The sequence below is a fragment of the Bufo bufo genome, chromosome 6, assembly GCF_905171765.1.
Source record: "Bufo bufo chromosome 6, aBufBuf1.1, whole genome shotgun sequence".
Taxonomy (NCBI): domain Eukaryota; kingdom Metazoa; phylum Chordata; class Amphibia; order Anura; family Bufonidae; genus Bufo; species Bufo bufo.
In genome coordinates this window covers 432,412,036-432,432,949 of record NC_053394.1, presented here as the reverse complement: position 1 = coordinate 432,432,949, position 20,914 = coordinate 432,412,036, and the positions used below count along the sequence as shown (strand labels likewise).

Here is a 20,914-nt window from a genome sequence, read left to right as displayed (position 1 = left end):
TAATGTGCGGAGAGCATAACTAGTGTTACCCCTTCCAGGCTTTAATGAAGGGCCAGGTCCGATGTGACACATCCTAACGGCCGCTGTACTGATATCCCAGGGTGGACCCCTCACCCCCAGGAGTCAGGACCATTCAGTCCAGGATCTCTGCTGCATGACTCCATAGGTCACCAGGTGGCGCCACTGAGCACACACCTTGGGGCGATGATGCTGGGGGACACCCGCTATCAGGGCAATGATGAGAGTTGCAGGCTCCACAGGATTGTCTCGGGGCTCTAACCAGGGCTGGGGGGGCAGCTGGTATAAAGTGGGGCTTCAGCTTATGTCTTTCCTCCGGGGTCCCTGAAAGGCAGCCGCAGCCCACCACATCTGTGTAATATAAGGATGATGGGAGTTTGAATACACGGGGGCAACCACTTATTCTCTGGTTAAAAAGTCATCCTGCACTCAGCATCATCAATAGTGAGAACTAAGGTGAAAGTAGTGGTGAGGATGATGGTGAAAGTAGTGGTGAGGATGATGGTGAATGTAGTGGTGAGGATGATGGTGAATGTAGTGGTGAGGATGATGGTGAATGTAGTGGTGAGGATGATGGTGAATGTAGTGGTGAGGATGATGGTGAATGTAGTGGTGAGGATGATGGTGAAAGTAGTGGTGAGGATGATGGTGAATGTAGTGGTGAGGATGATGGTGAATGTAGTGGTGAGGATGATGGTGAATGTAGTGGTGAGGATGATGGTGAATGTAGTGGTGAGGATGATGGTGAATGTAGTGGTGAGGATGATGGTGAATGTAGTGGTGAGGAGGGCACAACACACAGATTTTTGTAGAAAACAAAATGTTTTGCTTTTATTTGACAAAAACAAAACCTTTTCTTCATAAAAACTACATAAAACTAGAAATCGGTAGAAATCATCCGCTACAGAATTAAACAGGGGGGGGGGATACCGTCCAATGACGTCACACACTGCCCCCCGCACATCGTTATACTCTAGTCCCAACTAAAGTTTTATACTCCACTCACACCCAGAGCTGTACGCAATACGCAGATGGCTCTATCCAGTAAACCAGCAGAGGGCGCTGCAGTGAGAACATGAGGCATCTAGATGCTGCTTTGGATGTGACTAGAGGGGAAGCTGTGATGATACTAAACTCATTTAGGCCGTTATCAGGTGACGGGTCCGAGCCCCTCACAAATTACCCAGAAATGAGGCTAAACAGTAAACACTGAGTGGTGGCCCTATACTAACTGGAGGAAACGGGGGCCAGGCTCATCAGGAAGGAGGACCCAGCGCATAATGATCTGGGGGTCCGGGGGGTCTACGCCTTGGTGCAGCTCTTCGTCAGGTGCTTGGAGAAGCTGCGGTTCGTGTAGCACTTCTTGCAGTCGGGGCAGTAGCGCATCTTGTGGTGCTTGGCCAAGGACACGCGGGTGTCCAGCATTTTCTTGCACTTCTTGCACTGGTGGGGGGTGACGCCCATGTGCTTCCGCTGGTGAATGACCAGGCTGCACTTGTGACCGAATTCCTGGCCGCAGTCGTTGCAGGTGAAGGGTCTCTCCCCGGAGTGCGCCCTCATGTGGATGACGAACTGGGACCTGTAGTGGTACTGTATCCCGCAGATGTCGCAGCAGTAGTGCAGCTTGCTGTGTTTCTTGGATCGATGCTGCTCGAGCTCGGAGGCGGAATCAAAGACCTGGCCGCAGTCCTCGCAGTCGTGGTCCTCGTGTGACTGGTCCTGGTGGGTCTTCATGTGTTCCTCTAGAGCCGACTCCTCGAAGAAGCAGTCGTCGCAGATGTCGCACCAGTGCACCTCCTCGTACTCCGCCTCCTTGCGCTTCTTCCTCTTCTTGGCGTCCACCACGGACTCCATTTCTTCGCTGGGGATTACGAACATGAGGCTGGCCGCCTGCGCCGAGCTCTTGACCAGCAGGGGCTTCTGAAAGGCCGGGGTGCGCTTTTTTTTCCTACCTTTGCTGGATTTTTGGGAGCCTAACTGGGGAGTACTGGAGCCGTTCTCTGCGATCCAGATGCCAGAGCCGTCAGCACCTGGAGCAGAAGAGCACAGTAAGAAGGGGAACGCCCCCGGGCACAATGGTATCTCACAGACGCCCCATTACCTGATGAAGCCTCCATGCTGATGGCCGCTCCGTACTCCTCGTCACTGCTCTCTTCCTTCACGATGACTAGAAGACGGGAAAGGAAAAGAAAGATGGCGGCTGAGGGGTCGGCGCTATGACATCACCACCCTACATAAGTCACATGACACATCTGGACGAGACACTAAGATGGATGGTGCAGGAAAATGCAGGGACTGGTGGCCCAACGTGTGACACACACCACTACACCCATGATGTAGAACAGCGGTCCCCAACCACCGGGCCGCGGCCCAGGACCGAGCCCTGGAAGATATTTTGCCGGGCCGTGGCAATCAGGGCCGTCTTTAACGCGGTACTAATGAAGCACTTCTATTATGGAAGCGCTTCATTAGTACAGAAGGACCAGGGAGCGGTGAAGGATCTGTACTCACCGGGTCCTGGTACTCTGCTTGGCTCTCGGGTGTGCAGGGCTGCGCACAGCGCGAGGGCGCACTGTGACCGACATGGGGGCTGATGGCTGGCCGACATGGGGGCTGATGGCTGGCCGACATGGGGGCTGATGGCTGGCCGACATGGGGGCTGATGGCTGGCCGACATGGGGGCTGATGGCCGACATGGGGGCTGATGGCTGGCTGACATGAGGGCTGATGGCTGGCTGACATGGGGGTTGATGGCTGGCTGACATGAGGGCTGATGGCTGGCCGACATGGGGGCTGATGGCTGGCCGACATGAGGGCTGATGGCTGGCCGACATGAGGGCTGATGGCCGACATGGGGGCTGATGGCTGGCTGACATGGGGGTTGATGGCTGGCTGACATGGGGGCTGATGGCTGGCTGACATGAGGGCTGTTGGCTGGCTGACATGAGGGCTGATGGCTGGCTGACATGAGGGCTGATGGCTGGCTGACATGGGGGCTGATAGATGGCTGAAGGTTGGGGGGTTGATCTGAGGCATTGGGGGTCTGATCTGAGGTCTGATTAACATTGGGGGTCTGATTGCTGGTCTGACTTGAGGTGTAATGGAAAATATTTTTTTCTTATTGTTCTCCTCTAAAACCTAGGTGCGTCTTATAGGGTGAAAAAAACATAATTAGACTTACCGGTAATTCTGTTTCCTTGAGTCCACCATGACGGCTTAACCATGAGATTGACCCCTTGACCTCTGTAGGGGCAGGAACACAGAGAGTTTAAAAGGCCACCACCCACTCTCACCCTCAGTGTTTACAAATTAGTGGGTGCAGCCACCTCTTATAATCTCAGGGGGGGGGGAGGAAGAATATACGAGCCGTCATGGTGGACTCCAGGAAACAGAATTACCGGTAAGTCTAATTACGGTTTTTCCATTTCGTCCACCATGACGGCTTAACCATGAGAACTACTTAGATGGGAGGGAGACAGTTTGCAAGACCTTCTGTCCAAAGGTCAAATCAGCAGAAGCAGACACATCAATACGGTAGTGTCTTATGAATGTATTTACATTAGACCAGGTGGCGGCCCTACAGATCTTGTCTAGGGAAACGCCCGCTCTCAGCCCATGAAGAAGCCACTGCTCTTGTGGAATGGGCTCTTATATTTGTGGGACTAGTAAGGCCTGACATTTGGTAACTGCATGATGTAATTGACTTAATCCAACGACCTACAGAAGCCTTGGATGCTTTTCTACCTTTGTTTTGTCCAGCAAACTGAATAAGGAGATTGTCATCCCTTTGAAAAAAAATCGTTGTCGCCAGGTATTGTATAATGGTCTCCCTGTATAATTGTTCTTTAGATGAACTCTTTACATCTTCCGGAAAAGAGGGGAGGACGATTTCTTGGTCTCTATGAAAATCCGTGACGACTTTTGGAAGAAAACCCGGATCCAGTTTCAAAACTATCCTGTCTGGAAAGATAGAGTCAAGGCTCTCGGCAGGAGAGAGCCCGAATCCCTCCCAGGCGTCTAGCTGATGTTATTAAAAACGCAGCTTTGAAAGTAAGATGTTTAATTGAAATGTCCTGTAAGGGAGTAAATGGAGAATTCATTAGACCTTTCAAGACCAGGTTTAAATTCCACTGGGGAATCCTTGGCGCTATAGATGGCCTTAATCTTAATCTCATTAGCTGCAAGTACTACCTTCAAGTACTACATTAAGTACAGTGAAGAGATATTGCAGGAGATAGTCAGGAGGTAGGCTGGAAGGTGGAAACAATACAAAAAAAAGGTAAGATTTGTTTGATTTAAATTTACAAATTTTTATTTATTTTTTTCTCCTCTTTAAAATGGCAGACTTGGTTCAGTGCAGGAATTGTTGTGCATTTATTTCATGTTCCACTCTTTGGAGATTCGGATGCTGTCAGATCTGTAGACAGTTCTCCTTACTGCAGCAGGAAATTGCATTTTTGAAATCTGAGATATTTAAATTATCTGTTAAACAAACTCCAGCTAGGACTGCTGCAATGCCACTGCCACAGAGGACCCCCAGAAATGGCAGATGGGTTACTGTAGGTTCTGAAACACTTAGAGTGGTGGATAAGAAGACATGTCCCACAGTCGGTGGTTCTCCATAATTCATTTGCAGCACTCTCAGAATGTAAGGACAACATGGATATGGACTCAAGCCGACCATCGACTCCTATGTCTAATGTATGCAAGACTGCAGCCAAGGACAAAAAAGATAAAGTGAAGTCTCAAAGGAAGCAGCTGTTGCTGGGTGATTCAATCATAAGAAGTGTGGAGCTTAAAGAAAATGGTTTTGTGAGATGTCTCCCTGGGGCTACTGCTAGAAGAGATAGAAGACGTATTATTAATATTGTTAAGCAAGCAAAGCAGGAAGGGGACGTGGATGTTCTTGTCCATCTAGGGACAAATGACCTGGCTTGCAATGAAGTGTCAGAGGTGAAAAAATCTTTTATCACACTTGGTAATGACGTACAGGATTTTGCATCCACCATTTCTTTTTCGGAAGTTCTACCTGTGCATAATGTTCAGAATGATAGGCAGAGGCGCATAAAGGAGTTCAACATATGGCTTGGTAAATGGTGTCAAGAGCAAGGATTTGGCTTTGTTTCTCATGATAGCTCTACTTGGAATAGAAAGGAACTGTACAAAAAAGATGGTTTGCATCTTTCTCTCAAAGGAACAAATGTACTTAGTGAACTCCAAGAATTTGCGAAAGAGTATTTAAACTAGGAAGGGGGGGCAAAAGAGTGAAAATAAAAGAGTCCAATTGCCCCCCGAAACAATGCCAGAACAGGTCAGAAGCACAGAGGTTAAGAAATGATAAGCTCAGAGTCCTGTCTACAAATGCTCGCAGTTTAGGTAAAAAAATCAATGAACTTGGGTCAATAATGGCATCTGAGAATGTAGATTTAGTGGCTGTTACGGAGACATGGTTTAATGAAAGAAATGACTGGGACATAACCATACCAGGGTACTCTTTATACAGAAGAGACAGAGAAGGCAAGAAAGGAGGAGGAGTGGCCCTGTATGTGAAAGATAGCATTAAATCTAACCTAATACAAGTTGGTGAGGCCAACATAGAGTCAGTTTGGGTTACGTTGCAGTTTGCTAACCATGCAGTAACTCGTGTAGGTGTGATATATAGACCACCTGGTCAAGTTAAAGAACTAGATGATCTACTAGTTGAAGAAATAGCTAAAATGACAATGAAAGGAGAAGTTATCATTATGGGAGATTTCAATCTTCCAGATATAAACTGGAAAACCAAAATAGCAAGTTCTACCAGGAGTACAGATATTCTAAATTCCCTACTGGGGTTATCTCTACAACAAGTGGTTGAGGAGCCAACCCGGAGGGAGGCCATTTTGGATTTGGTATTCACAAACGGGGATTCGGTATATGATGTCATTGTAGGCGAAACCTTGGGATCTAGTGATCACCAGTCAGTGTGGTTTAATATAAGAACTGTGAAAGAGTCCCACCACACAAAAACAAAAGTTTTAGATTATAGAAAAACAGACTTTTCAAAAATGAAATTAGTCATAAATGAGTCCTTATCAGACTGGAACGGATTACATGGAGTCCAGGAAAAATGGGACTACTTAAAAGGTGCATTATTGAAGGCAACAGAAAATTGCATTAGACTCGTCAGTAAAAGCAAAAAAAGGAGGAGACCACTGTGGTACTCAGCAGAAGTGGCCCAAATCATTAAAAATAAAAAGCTATCATTTTGTAATTATAAAAAAAAACAGAGCAATGAAGATAAGGAAATCTACAAGATTAGGCAGAGAGAGGCCAAGCAAGTTATAAGAACTTCTAAAGCGCAGGCAGAAGAAAAACTAGCTCAGTCTATGAAAAAAGGGGATAAGACATTCTTCAGATATATAAATGAAAAAAGGAAATTAAAACAAGGAATAACTAAATTAAAAACAAAGGACGGAAGGTATGTAGAAGAGAATAAAGGGCTAGCCGACTGCCTTAATGAATACTTCTGTTCAGTTTTTACAAAAGAAAAAGGAGAAGGACCTCCACTAGAAAGGATGACTAATAAATCGTTTGATGCATGTATCTTTACAGAGGAAGATGTTCTAAGTTTGCTGTCTAAGGTGAAGACAGATAAGTCACAGGGGCCTGATGAGATACACCCAAAATTATTAAAAGAGCTTAGTGGTGAGCTGGCAAAACCGTTAACAGGTTTATTTAACCAATCATTAGTAACAGGAGTCGTCCCGGAAGATTGGAAATTGGCAAATGTCGTGCCCATTCACAAGAAAGGTAGTAGGGAGGAATCGAGCAACTATAGACCAGTGAGTCTGACATCAATAGTAGGCAAATTAATGGAAACCCTATTAAAGGATAGGATTGTGGAACATCTAAAATCCCATGGATTGCAAGATGAAAAACAACATGGGTTTACTTCAGGGAGATCATGTCAAACAAATCTTATAGATTTTTTTGACTGGGTGACTAAAATAATAGACGGTGGAGGTGCAGTAGACATCGCATATCTAGATTTTAGTAAGGCTTTTGACACTGTCCCACATAGAAGACTTATCAATAAACTGCAGTCATTGAGCATGGACTCCCATATTGTTGAGTGGATTAGGCAGTGGCTGAGTGACAGACAACAGAGGGTTGTAGTCAATGGAGAACATTCAAAACAAGGTCATGTTACCAGTGGGGTTCCACAGGGATCTGTACTGGGACCGATTTTGTTTAATATCTTCATAAGTGATATTGCAAAAGGCCTCGATGGTAAGGTGTGTCTTTTTGCTGATGACACAAAGATATGTAACAGGGTTGATGTTCCTGGAGGGAAACGCCAAATGGAAAAGGATTTAGGAAAACTAGAAGAATGGTCAGAACTCTGGAAACTGAAATTTAATGTGGATAAGTGCAAGATAATGCACCTGGGGCGTAAAAACCCAAGGGCAGAATATAGAATATTTGACACTGTCCTGACCTCAGTATCTGAGGGAAGGGATTTAGGAGTAATTATTTCAGAAGACTTAAAGGTGGGAAGACAATGTAATAGGGCAGCACGAAATGCCAGCAGAATGCTTGGATGTATAGGGAGAGGTATAAGCAGTAGAAAGAGTGAAGTGCTTATGCCGCTGTACAGAACACTGGTGAGACCTCACTTGGAGTATTGTGCGCAGTACTGGAGGCCATATCTCCAGAAGGATATAGATACTCTAGAGAGAGTTCAGAGAAGAGCTACTAAACTAGTACATGGATTGCAGGATAAAACTTACCAGGAAAGGTTAAAGGACCTTAACATGTATAGCTTGGAAGAAAGAAGAGACAGAGGGGATATGATAGAAACTTTTAAATACATAAAGGGAATCAACTCGGTAAAGGAGGAGTGTTTCTTTGGATAGGACTGCGCTACCTCTGGAATCACAGAGAATCCACAATCGAAGCCAGCAAGATATTCACAAGCATGGGGAAGCAAACAGGCCAGTCAAAACCTCTCCTCCTCTCCTTTCCAGGCTTCTATGGAACACCAAAATTGCATCCAATAGTGAAGTACCGTCATGCAAGTCGGAGTAAAAACGGTTTTATTATACTCACAATGCACACGTATAAACAAGCAGTATACAATGGATCAAATCACCCTGATCCATTGTATAAAGGGTGATTTGATCCATTGTATACTGCTTGTTTATACGTGTGCATTGTGAGTATAATAAAACCGTTTTTACTCCGACTTGCATGACGGTACTTCACTATTGGATGCAATTTTGGTGTTCCATAGAAGCCTGGAAAGGAGAGGAGGAGAGGTTTTGACTGGCCTGTTTGCTTCCCCATGCTTGTGAATATCTTGCTGGCTTCGATTGTGGATTCTCTGTGATTCCAGAGGTAGCACGGTCCTATCCAAAGAAACACTTTTACCTGTGTGAACTGTACCCACTTCACCGTCGGGACCTGCGACACCACCAAGCAACGTATTTTTGAGGCTTATTTATTTATTTTTATAAATCGGTAAAGGAAGAGGGCATATTTAAAAGAAGAAAAACTACCACAAGAGGACACAGTTTTAAATTAGAGGGGCAAAGGTTTAAAAGTAATATAAGGAAGTATTACTTTACTGAGAGAGTAGTGGATGCATGGAATAGCCTTCCTGCAGAAGTGGTAGCTGCAAATACAGTGATGGGGTTTAATCATGCATGGGATAGGCATAAGGCCATCCTTCATATAAGATAGGGCCAGGGGCTATCCATAGTATTCAGTATATTGGGCAGACTAGATGGGCCAAATGGTTCTTATCTGCCGACACATTCTATGTTTCTATGTTTCTAATCTAGAAGCAGCTCTTACAAATCTTCTTATCCACCTATGGCTGGCTAGATCTGGATCATAGCATGCCCCCAAAGCGGATATCTGTACCTTTAGTGTACTGGGTCTGAGGCCCATATCCAGCCCCCTCTGGAGAAAATCTAAAATCTTCTCGATATTCGGGGTAGAATTTATTGGTGAATCTTGTGCCAGCCAACTGCAGTATTGGTTCCAGATCTTGAGATAGATTGCAGAAGTAACACTTTTCCTGCTGTATTTTAGTGTATTAATAACCTTATCTGAAAGACCTTTTACTTTCTAAGATCTCGCGCTCAGGATCCATGCTGATAATTTGAACAGGCTGGGATTTTGGTAAAGGATGGGGACCTTGTGATAAAATGTCCTTCTGGAGAGGTATTTTCCATGGCTCTTCCAGAGCTAACTCCTTCAGGACGGGGAACCAATTTCTTTTTGGCCAATAGGGAACCACCAGTATTACTGTTACAGGATCGGTTATTATTTTCTACAGTACCCGCGGGATTAGGGCCCAAGGAGGAAAAGCGTAAGCGAGGTTCCAGGTCCCACCTGACTGAAAAGGCGTTGACTGCCCATGGCTCTTCTCTGGGATTTAGAGAACAGAAACGCCCCACCTTCGCATAGTTCTTTGACGCGAATAGGTCTATTTAAGGAACTCCCCATCTTTTGGAAATTCTCTTAAAAATTTCTTGATTTAGGGACCATTCCCCTGGGTCTAAAATTTTTCTGCTCAGGTAGTCGGCCTCTATGTTGTCTGGACCCTTTAGGTGGGTTGCTGTGACGGACAGTACGTTTCTTTCTGCCCAGGAGAATATTCTTTCCGCCAGACTGCCTAGGGTAGGAGACCTTGTTCTCCTCTGGTGTTTTAGGTAGGCCACAGCTGTCACATTGTCGGAGAATATCTTTAGATGTTTTCCTGATAATAGTTCTTGGGATACTTTTAGAGTCTCCCAGACAGCTCTCAATTTTCAGTAATTCGATGATCTCGGTCCTATCTCGTTTGACCACCTTCCTTGGTAGTTTGAGGAGGCTACCTTTGCTCCCCATCCTGTACCGCTTGCGTCTGTAGTTATCTGGACTTCTGGATTTTTTTACCAGGTTACGCATCTTGACAGATTCTTTTTTTCCGTCCACCAGTTCAAATCTGATTTTACCCGAAAGGGGATGGTTATCTTTTCTCTAGGGAAGGTTGTTTTCTGTCCCACTTCCCTAGTATTCAGGATTGCGTTATCCTGGTATGGGTCTGGCACCATGCCACTGCGGTGATACACGAGGTCATCGTTCCCAGAAGGCTCATGGCACTCCTGATAGAACACCGACTTTGGGATTGGAAACTCTTTATCTTTCCCCTGAATGATACCAACTTTTCTTTTGGTAGTGATGACCTCTGGGTAATAGAATCTAGCATCACCCCTAGGAATTGTATTTGAGTGGATGGTGCTAGACAAGATTTTTTTCCGATTTATTAACCAGCCCAAATTGGTGAATTTGTGAATTAGGTAATCCGTTTGACTGGATGTTTCTGGCTCTGAGTTGCCTATGATAAGGAAGTCGTCTAGGTATGGAAAGATTTTGAATCCTTCTGACCTGAGAGGGGAGATCATTTCCACTACCAGCGATGTGAATACCCTTGGGGCGGAAGATATCCCGAAGGGTAGAGCAGTGAACTGAAAATGGTTTACCACACTGGCGTTGTCTACTAACGCAAATCTGAGGTATTTTTGAGAGTTGACGTGTATGGGGACGTGGTAATAGGCGTCCTTTAGATCTATGGATGACATGAAGGCTCTGTTTTTGATTAGAAGGATAATGGAAGAAATAGACTCCATCTTGAATTTTCTGTAGGTAATGGCTTTGTTTAACCCTTTTAGATTTATAATGGTACGGGAAGACCCGTCTGGTTTTTGGACTAGAAAAAGGTTTGAATAATAATAACCTTTTCCCTTTTCTAGCTCGGGGACCTTTGTTACCACTTTTGAGTCTATTAATTCTAGGACTTCTTGCCAAATTTTTCCTAACACGCTCTGGCTGTGTGAGGTTATTCTGAATTTCTTTGGAGGGGTTGAGGAGAATTTTATCCTGTAACCGTTTTTTTATAATGTCCAAGTCCCAGGGGTTCCGGGTCATGGATTGCCACTGGGATAGAAAACTTCTCAACCTTCCCCCAACTTTGGCGTCATTGTTTGTCGGATTGTTTATTTTTGGGATTGAGCAGGAAACCTCTGCCCTTTCCCCCTTTTTGATACCTCCACCTCCCCGATTTCCCTTTGCCCCTGTAGGATCTAGACTGAGGGCACGAAAGGGCTTCTTTTTACTCTCTTCGGGGAACCCTTTCTTTTTATCAGCTGCTTTCTCAAGAATTGAGTCTAAGACCGGACCGAACACATACTCTCCAGAGAAAGCAATAGAGCATAACTTAGCCTTAGAAGTTCTATCTCCCCCCCCAGGCCTTCATCCACAATGCTCTTCTCGCTGAATTAGAGAGAGCCACATCTTTTGCGGCGAACTTAACGGATTCAGCAGAAGCATCCGCCAAAAATGCTGTGGCTGACCTGAGAAGGGGAATAGAGTTTAGTATTTCTTCTCTAGAAGTCTTGGTTTTTAATATGGTTTTCTAATTCACTGATCCAAAAATACATGGATCTATCCACTGATGTTGCCGCTATGTTTGTTTTTATTCCAAACATGGATGCCTCCCAGGATATTTTCAGTAGACCATCGGCTTTTCTTTCCATTGGATCCTGTAGTTGAGAGAAATCCTCGAAAGGAAGGGAGGTCTTTTTGATGACCTTTGCTACCTGGACATCAATTTTTGGTGTTTCATTAAAGATCTTTACTTCGGCTTCATCAGACAGCAGTCTGTTCCTAAACTCCATAGAAACTCCCAATTTTCTTTCTGGATCCGTCCACTCATCCAGAATCATCTCTTTAATATTTTAATTTACTGGAAATACCCTGGATTTTTTTTTATCTAAGTCCCCCAAACATCTGATCCTGGACTGACCAGGGCTTCTGTATGTCCTCAATGCCCATGGAAGTTCTCACAGCTCCCAATAATTCCTCCATATCTTCGGAGGAGAAAAAATATTTTTTATTATCTTCCGTAATTTTTCCCTCTGACAGAACATCCATATCAATGTTCTGTCTAGAGGTGGAAGCCTCCTCGTCCATGTCCTCTGCTTCAGAGGAGGATGGAACGGACATCTTAGATTTTTTGGCAGGTGGAGCAGGAGGAACGGATCTGAGGGAGGCCAGGGAGGATTTTATTTTGTTCTGGATCATGGATTTTACTTCCATAAGGATCGATGGTTGCTCTTTTTTTACAAGCTCATTAATACAAGATTGACAGAGCTTCTTTTTATGGTTTTCAGGAAGTCTCTTGGTAAAAGTCGCACATCTAGAGACTCTGGATTTAACTCTGGGTTCTTTCACTCCCTATAAGAGAGGAGCAACCAGGTATCAGGAGACCATACACATAAGCATGTCAAAAGTGATGCACATACTCCCCGGAGGGGAACTCACGGTTGGAGTAGTCGAGGGGGAGTCTGTAGGATCCATCTGGCCTGCAGGGGCATCAGGGGCTGACATCCTATGGAGAAGGAAACACCACACTGGAGGCAGCGGTGAGCTGTTTGAATCTGTTGCTTTTTACAGACTGGCGTCGCGTCTGATGTCATCAGAGCACGCGCGCACATGTGGGTTCCAAGCTCCGCCCCCCCCTACAGGCCGGGAACAGATTACAGCGCTGCGGCCTCGCGCTGAGGTCGGCGTGCATCGTGTCCTGTATTTGCGCGGTCAGCTTCACCGAAGGAGGGAAGGATGACCCTGCGCATGAGGAGCGATAACAGGCCCCCCGATTTACAGGGGCGAGATCTACTCCCATATGTCCTCCTCTGCCCAAGCTTTAGAATAAACCCGCAGCAGGGCAGAGGAAAAGCCTAACACAGGTAAAAACAAAAAAATCTTCACCTCCCACAGGAGGTCTCTCCGTGAGGTGCCCCGAAGGGACAGGAAACACAGAGGGTGAGAGTGGGTGGTGGCCTTTTAAACTCTCTGTGTTCCTGCCCCTACAGAGGTCAAGGGGTCAATCTCATGGTTAAGCCGTCATGGTGAACGAAATTGAAAATACGGTACAGTGCAGCGGAGACCCGTGCAGCGGAGACCCGTGCAGCGGAGACCCGTGCAGCGGAGACCCGTGCAGCGGAGACCCGTGCAGCGGAGACCCGTGCAGCGGAGACCCGTGCAGCGGAGACCCGTGCAGCGGAGACCCGTGCAGCGGAGACCCGTGCAGCGGAGACCCGTGCAGCGGAGACCCGTGCAGCGGAGACCCGTGCAGCAGAGACCCGTGCAGCAGAGACCCGTGCAGCAGAGACCCGTGCAGCAGAGACCCGTGCAGCAGAGACCCGTGCAGCAGAGACCCGTGCAGCAGAGACCCGTGCAGCAGAGACCCGTGCAGCAGAGACCCGTGCAGCAGAGACCCGTGCAGCAGAGACCCGTGCAGCAGAGACCCGTGCAGCAGAGACCCGTGCAGCAGAGACCCGTGCAGCAGAGACCCGTGCAGCAGAGACCCGTGCAGCAGAGACCCGTGCAGCAGAGACCCGTGCAGCAGAGACCCTAGTCAGTTTATATACTCGTTATATATTTTAATATGCACCTTGTGTTTTGTTATGTGCGTGAATCAGTCAGCGCCGACCAGCACCCCCTAAGCCCCGCCCACCTCACCCGGTCCCTGGAAAAATTGTCTTGCATGAAACTGGTCCTTGGTGCAAAAAAGGTTGGGGACCACTGCTGTAGAACACGACTACTTACTGTCCAGTGGGAAATCTAGGTCGTCCTCCAGTTCTGGAAGGGAAACACAAGAAGAGCCGCGTTATCCTCTCTCATCACCCTGGTCTAAACCGCCATCATGGGAAGTACACATCACGCTCCCTACACAGACCCCGAGAATGACGCAGCCAATCACAGCTCAGCTTTTAGTGATATGCTATGTAAGCTGCGCTGTGATTGGCCGCTATGGGCAGTGAGAATGCTGCTGCAGACAGGTTCGAGGACCCTGTGCTTCTGTCAGATATGGGGACGTTCCACAAACACTCTCATCCTAACAGGACCACCTACCTCTTTTCTTAGGACTGCTCTTCCTGCGCCGAACCCTGCCCGATGTCACGGAAGTTGACCTGGTGACTGGTTCTGAGCCATTACCGGATCCAGGGAAAGCTGAAAGACACAACAGAGTGACACTGCGAATCCGTGTTTACCTGAGGAGAGAAGGGTCACGCCCTCACCTGCGTCCTCCGAGATCTCGCCGCTGCCCTCCGTCCCTGCAGGTGGCGCAGTCTCTGACGTCTGGGATGTCCCGTCCACGTCTGTGGAAAATAGAGGTGGTATAAGCTTACATACAAGGCAGGATCGGGGGGAGAGTTGTCAGATATTCTGGAGTACTGGACAAAGTGGTCGGAATATTAGAAATTCTGAACTATTGGAAGAAGTTTCCGGATCATGGAATATTCTGGATTATTGAACATAGTTGTCAGATCATCAGGTGTCAATCGTGTTCTCTAGAAACTCGCCTCCTACCTGGCCCCTCAGAAGAGGAGTCGGGGTCTGAGGTCTCCCTGGGGGACGTCTGGGGGGACACTCCGGGTGTTGGGGCGCTCGTCTTCACCTCACTGGTCCCTGCTGGACAGATAAGAGACTGGTCAGGTACGGAGCGCAAGACACAGGATCTGGAGCCGCACCAGTCACTGACCGGGTCCCGGGGATCCACAATCCTCTGTCCTGTCCGGGAGCTCAGGGGATGGCTGGTCGCCGACAATCTCCGGATCCGTCATCAGGACTGGAAGACAGACCAGGGCGTCACATGAGAACAGATGCAGTGATACATATACTATATAGCAGTACAATCAGAGCTGTATAGAGGCGGATACTGTCAGCGCCCCCTAGTGGTGGCTGCGGGTTTACTATAACCGTATCCAGTCTACACGAGTCCTCTGTAATACACTCTCAAGTCATGATGACTTTTCAGATTTGAACAACTTGAAATTTCTATTCCCTAACAGCAAGCAGAGATCTGCGAGTGTCAGGAACTGAAATAAGTATAACTTTCCAAGACGCGCTGATTCCAGCCGCCGTACGCTACAGTTCACACACAGCAGAAGGACGGCGCCTGTTATCACCAGTGTGACAGATTTCTTGGGATTTTGCAGATTTTCCACAGGAAACACTGTAGTCGTAGTCAGGAATCGCGGGACTCAAGTCAGGAAAACGGCTTTGTGGACACATTCCCCGGGAGGAAACCTCTATTCTGAGAGCTTCACCTGACTCCGGAACCGACAACTTGGGGGCATCACATATGACAGCAGCAGAGCGCTCGAGACCGTGCTCCGTGTCTACAGACGTCATACTGCAAGAGAGCACAGGATCAGTACAGAAGTAATGTATGTGCACAGTGACTGCACCAGCAGAATAGTGAGTGCAGCTCTGGAGTATAATACAGGATGTAACTCAGGATCAGTACAGAAGTAATGTATGTGCACAGTGACTGCACCAGCAGAATAGTGAGTGCAGCTCTGGAGTATAATACAGGATGTAACTCAGGATCAGTACAGGATAAGTAATGTATGTGCACAGTGACTGCACCAGCAGAATAGTGAGTGCAGCTCTGGAGTATAATACAGGATGTAACTCAGGATCAGTACAGGATAAGTAATGTATGTGCACAGTGACTGCACCAGCAGAATAGTGAGTGCAGCTCTGGAGTATAATACAGGATGTAACTCAGAATCAGTACAGGAGTAATGTATGTGCACAGTGACTGCACCAGCAGAATAGTGAGTGCAGCTCTGGAGTATAATACAGGATGTAACTCAGGATCAGTACAGGATAAGTAATGTATGTACACAGTGACTGCACCAGCAGAATAGTGAGTGCAGCTCTGAGTATAATACAGGATGTAACTCAGGATCAGTACAGGATAAGTAATGTATGTACACAGTGACTGCACCAGCAGAATAGTGAGTGCAGCTCTGGAGTATAATACAGGATGTAACTCAGGGTCAGTACAGGATAAGTAATGTATGTACACAGTGACTGACCAGCAGAATAGTGAGTGCAGCTCTGGAGTATAATACAGGATGTAACTCAGGATCAGTACAGAAGTAATGTATGTGCACAGTGACTGCACCAGCAGAATAGTGAGTGCAGCTCTGGAGTATAATACAGGATGTAACTCAGGATCAGTACAGGATAAGTAATGTATGTACACAGTGACTGCACCAGCAGAATAGTGAGTGCAGCTCTGGAGTATAATACAGGATGTAACTCAGGATCAGTACAGGATAAGTAATGTATGTACACAGTGACTGCACCAGCAGAATAGTGAGTGCAGCTCTGGAGTATAATACAGGATGTAACTCAGGATCAGTACAGGATAAGTAATGTATGTACAGAGTGACTGCACCAGCAGAATAGTGAGTGCAGCTCTGGAGTATAATACAGGATGTAACTCAGGGTCAGTACAGGACAAGTAATGTATGTACACAGTGACTGCACCAGCAGAACAGTGACTGCAGCTCTGGAGTATAATACAGGATGTAACTCAGGATCAGTATAGGATAAGTCATGTATGTACAGAGTGACTGCACCAGCAGAATAGCGAGTGCAGCTCTGGAGTATAATACAGGATGTAACTCAGGATCAGTACAGGATAAGTGATGTATGTACACAGTGACTGCACCAGCAGAATAGTGAGTGCAGCTCTGGAGTATAATACAGGATGTAACTCAGGATCAGTATAGGATAAGTCATGTATGTACAGAGTGACTGCACCAGCAGAATAGCGAGTGCAGCTCTGGAGTATAATACAGGATGTAACTCAGGATCAGTACAGGATAAGTAATGTATGTACACAGTGACTGCACCAGCAGAATAGTGAGCGCAGCTCTGGAGTATAATACAGGATGTAACTGGGGATCAGTACAGGATAAGTAATGTATGTACACAGTGAGTGCACCAGCAGAATAGTGAGTGCAGCTCTGGAGTATAATACAGGATGTAACTCAGGATCAGTACAGAAGTAATGTATGTGCACAGTGACTGCACCAGCAGAATAGTGAGTGCAGCTCTGGAGTATAATACAGGATGTAACTCAGGATCAGTACAGAAGTAATGTATGTGCACAGTGACTGCACCAGCAGAATAGTGAGTGCAGCTCTGGAGTATAATACAGGATGTAACTCAGGATCAGTACAGGATAAGTAATGTATGTGCACAGTGACTGCACCAGCAGAATAGTGAGTGCAGCTCTGGAGTATAATACAGGATGTAACTCAGGATCAGTACAGGATAAGTAATGTATGTGCACAGTGACTGCACCAGCAGAATAGTGAGTGCAGCTCTGGAGTATAATACAGGATGTAACTCAGGATCAGTACAGGAGTAATGTATGTGCACAGTGACTGCACCAGCAGAATAGTGAGTGCAGCTCTGGAGTATAATACAGGATGTAACTCAGGATCAGTACAGGATAAGTAATGTATGTACACAGTGACTGCACCAGCAGAATAGTGAGTGCAGCTCTGAGTATAATACAGGATGTAACTCAGGATCAGTACAGGATAAGTAATGTATGTACACAGTGACTGCACCAGCAGAATAGTGAGTGCAGCTCTGGAGTATAATACAGGATGTAACTCAGGGTCAGTACAGGATAAGTAATGTATGTACACAGTGACTGACCAGCAGAATAGTGAGCGCAGCTCTGGAGTATAATACAGGATGTAACTCAGGATCAGTACAGAAGTAATGTATGTGCACAGTGACTGCACCAGCAGAATAGTGAGTGCAGCTCTGGAGTATAATACAGGATGTAACTCAGGGTCAGTACAGGACAAGTAATGTATGTACACAGTGACTGCACCAGCAGAATAGTGAGCGCAGCTCTGGAGTATAATACAGGATATAACTCAGGATCAGTACAGGATAAGTAATGTATGTACACAGTGACTGCACCAGCAGAATAGTGAGTGCAGCTCTGGAGTATAATACAGGATGTAACTCAGGATCAGTACAGGATAAGTAATGTATGTACACAGTGACTGCACCAGCAGAATAGTGAGTGCAGCTCTGGAGTATAATACAGGATGTAACTCAGGATCAGTACAGGACAAGTAATGTATGTGCACAGTGACTGCACCAGCAGAATAGTGAGTGCAGCTCTGGAGTATAATACAGGATGTAACTCAGGGTCAGTACAGGACAAGTAATGTATGTACACAGTGACTGCACCAGCAGAACAGTGACTGCAGCTCTGGAGTATAATACAGGATGTAACTCAGGATCAGTACAGGATAAGTGATGTATGTACACAGTGACTGCACCAGCAGAATAGTGAGTGCAGCTCTGGAGTATAATACAGGATGTAACTCAGGATCAGTATAGGATAAGTCATGTATGTACAGAGTGACTGCACCAGCAGAATAGCGAGTGCAGCTCTGGAGTATAATACAGGATGTAACTCAGGATCAGTACAGGATAAGTAATGTATGTACACAGTGACTGCACCAGCAGAATAGTGAGCGCAGCTCTGGAGTATAATACAGGATGTAACTGGGGATCAGTACAGGATAAGTAATGTATGTACACAGTGACTGCACCAGCAGAATAGTGAGTGCAGCTCTGGAGTATAATACAGGATGTAACTCAGGATCAGTACAGGATAAGTAATGTATGTACACAGTGACTGCACCAGCAGAATATTGAGTGCAGCTCTGGAGTATAATACAGGATGTAACTCAGGATCAGTACAGGATAAGTAATGTATGTACACAGTGACTGCACCAGCAGAATAGTGAGTGCAGCTCTGGAGTATAATACAGGATGTAACTCAGGATCAGTACAGGATAAGTAATGTATGTACACAGTGACTGCACCAGCAGAATAGTGAGTGCAGCTCTGGAGTATAATACAGGATGTAACTCAGGATCAGTACAGGATAAGTAATGTATGTGCACAGTGACTGCACCAGCAGAATAGTGAGTGCAGCTCTGGAGTATAATACAAGATGAAACTCAGGATCAGTACAGGATAAGTAATGTATGTACACAGTGACTGCACCAGCAGAATAGTGAGTGCAGCTCTGGAGTATAATACAAGATGAAACTCAGGATCAGTACAGGATAAGTAATGTATGTACACAGTGACTGCACCAGCAGAATAGTGAGTGCAGCTCTGGAGTATAATACAGGATGTAACTCAGGATCAGTACAGGATAAGTAATGTATGTACACAGTGACTGCACCAGCAGAACAGTGAGTGCAGCTCTGGAGTATAATACAGGATGTAACTCAGGATCAGTACAGGATAAGTAATGTATGTACACAGTGACTGCACCAGCAGAATAGTGAGTGCAGCTCTGGAGTATAATACAGGATGTAACTCAGGATCAGTACAGGATAAGTGATGTATGTACACAGTGACTGCACCAGCAGAATAGTGAGTGCAGCTCTGGAGTATTATACAGGATGTAACTCAGGATCAGTACAGGATAAGTAATGTATGTACACAGTGACTGCACCAGCAGAATAGTGAGTGCAGCTCTGGGGTATAATACAGGATGTAACTCAGGATCAGTACAGGATAAGTAATGTATGTGGAATTCCTGGTCAGGTACCTGATGTAACAGGTGCAGATAATCGCAGTCATTATGCTGTGACCCCCCATTATTATCCCCTCAGGGATCTCACAGCGTTGGATTTGGCTGGTGAGATCGGCTGTACGGTGATGTGATGGCGGAGGTGAATGACACGGGCAGGAGTATTCTCCGCCCTCATACACGCTGTACAACGTCTGGGGAAGTACAGCAGGTAAAAGATAAAAATGAAATAAAATAAAAAAAACTGTCATCCCAAATAAAACATTATTTTGTGAAAATCCCTTTCCAATAACTGGTATCAGCACAACAAGCCAAACTATAAAACGTCCACATTTAACCCTTGCAGTAAAATACTCAAGTGATCCCCCAGCAAAGTGGAATTAGGCTACTTTCACACTTGCGGCAGAGAGATCCGGCAAGCAGTTCAGTCGCAAAACCTATGCCAACTGATGGCATTAGTAAGACTGATCAGGATCCTTATCAGTCAAAAAAATGCATTGAAATGCCGGATATCCGGCATTTATTTTTTTCACCTTTTTTTCAGTCTGCGCACAAGGACGGATCTGGCGTTCAGGCAAGTCTTCCGTTTTTTTGGACGGAGATAAAACCGTAGCATGCTGCGGTTTTCTCTTTTGCCTGATCAGTCAAAACTACTGAACTGAAGACGTCCTGATGCAAACTGAACGGATTACTCTCCATTCAGAATGCATGGGATATGCCTGATCAGTTCTTTTCCGGTATAGAGCCCCTGTGACGGAACTCGGTGCCGGAAAAGAAAAACGCTAGTGTGAAAGTACTCTAGAAAGCATCAAAAAGGAGGGGGAAAAACACCATGTGCTGAAGGGGTTAAACGTTGGAGTCCTCCTCACCTAATGGGCTGAGACAAGTACAAGGGGACACACCCTCTAAAAGAAGGACACACCCTCTAAAAGAAGGTGAAGGCAGCTCCTCACACCCTGTACACACGGTGCCCGCCCCTCCCCCAGCACACAGGAGCCGCACACACCTGAGGACGACTAGCGGGCACAGAACGGAGCTGCTCCTGGTAGTTCTGATGACGTAAACGTCACGTGATCCTCGGGTCACATGACCGGACTGAAGGGCGGGGCTTCTGTGTAATACAACTGAAAGGAGAAACAGAAAGAGAGAGCTGAGGAGGAGGAGCCACAGGGAGCAGCGTGTGAGGGGAGGAGCCACAGGGAGAAGTGTAAGAGGAGGGGCAACAAAGAGAAGCGTGTGAGGGGAGGGGCCACAGGGAGCAGCGTGTGAGGGGAGGGGCCACAGGGAGCAGCGTGTGAGGGGAGGGGCCACAGGGAGCAGCGTGTGAGGGGAGGGGCCACAGGGAGCAGCGTGTGAGGGGAGGGGCCACAGGGAGAAGTGTGTGAGAGGAGGGGCCACAGGGAGCAGTGTGTAAGA

General features: G+C 46.5%; 1 protein-coding gene across 1 annotated transcript; it reads right to left on the bottom strand.

Annotated features, from left to right (window-relative positions):
• Nucleotides 1-486: 486 nt before the first annotated feature.
• LOC121005364 (zinc finger protein 2-like) lies at nucleotides 487-20,612 on the bottom strand. The gene is made up of 9 exons (XM_040438054.1): nucleotides 20,505-20,612; nucleotides 15,165-15,250; nucleotides 14,597-14,683; nucleotides 14,425-14,523; nucleotides 14,133-14,213; nucleotides 13,966-14,064; nucleotides 13,660-13,692; nucleotides 2,120-2,185; nucleotides 487-2,048 (listed from the first exon to the last, which is right to left on the bottom strand). Exons 2-9 carry the CDS (start codon nucleotides 15,247-15,249, stop codon nucleotides 1,321-1,323), a joined length of 1,278 nt encoding a protein of 425 aa, XP_040293988.1. The 5' UTR covers nucleotide 15,250; nucleotides 20,505-20,612; the 3' UTR covers nucleotides 487-1,320.
• Between the last annotated feature and the right edge of the window lie 302 nt (nucleotides 20,613-20,914).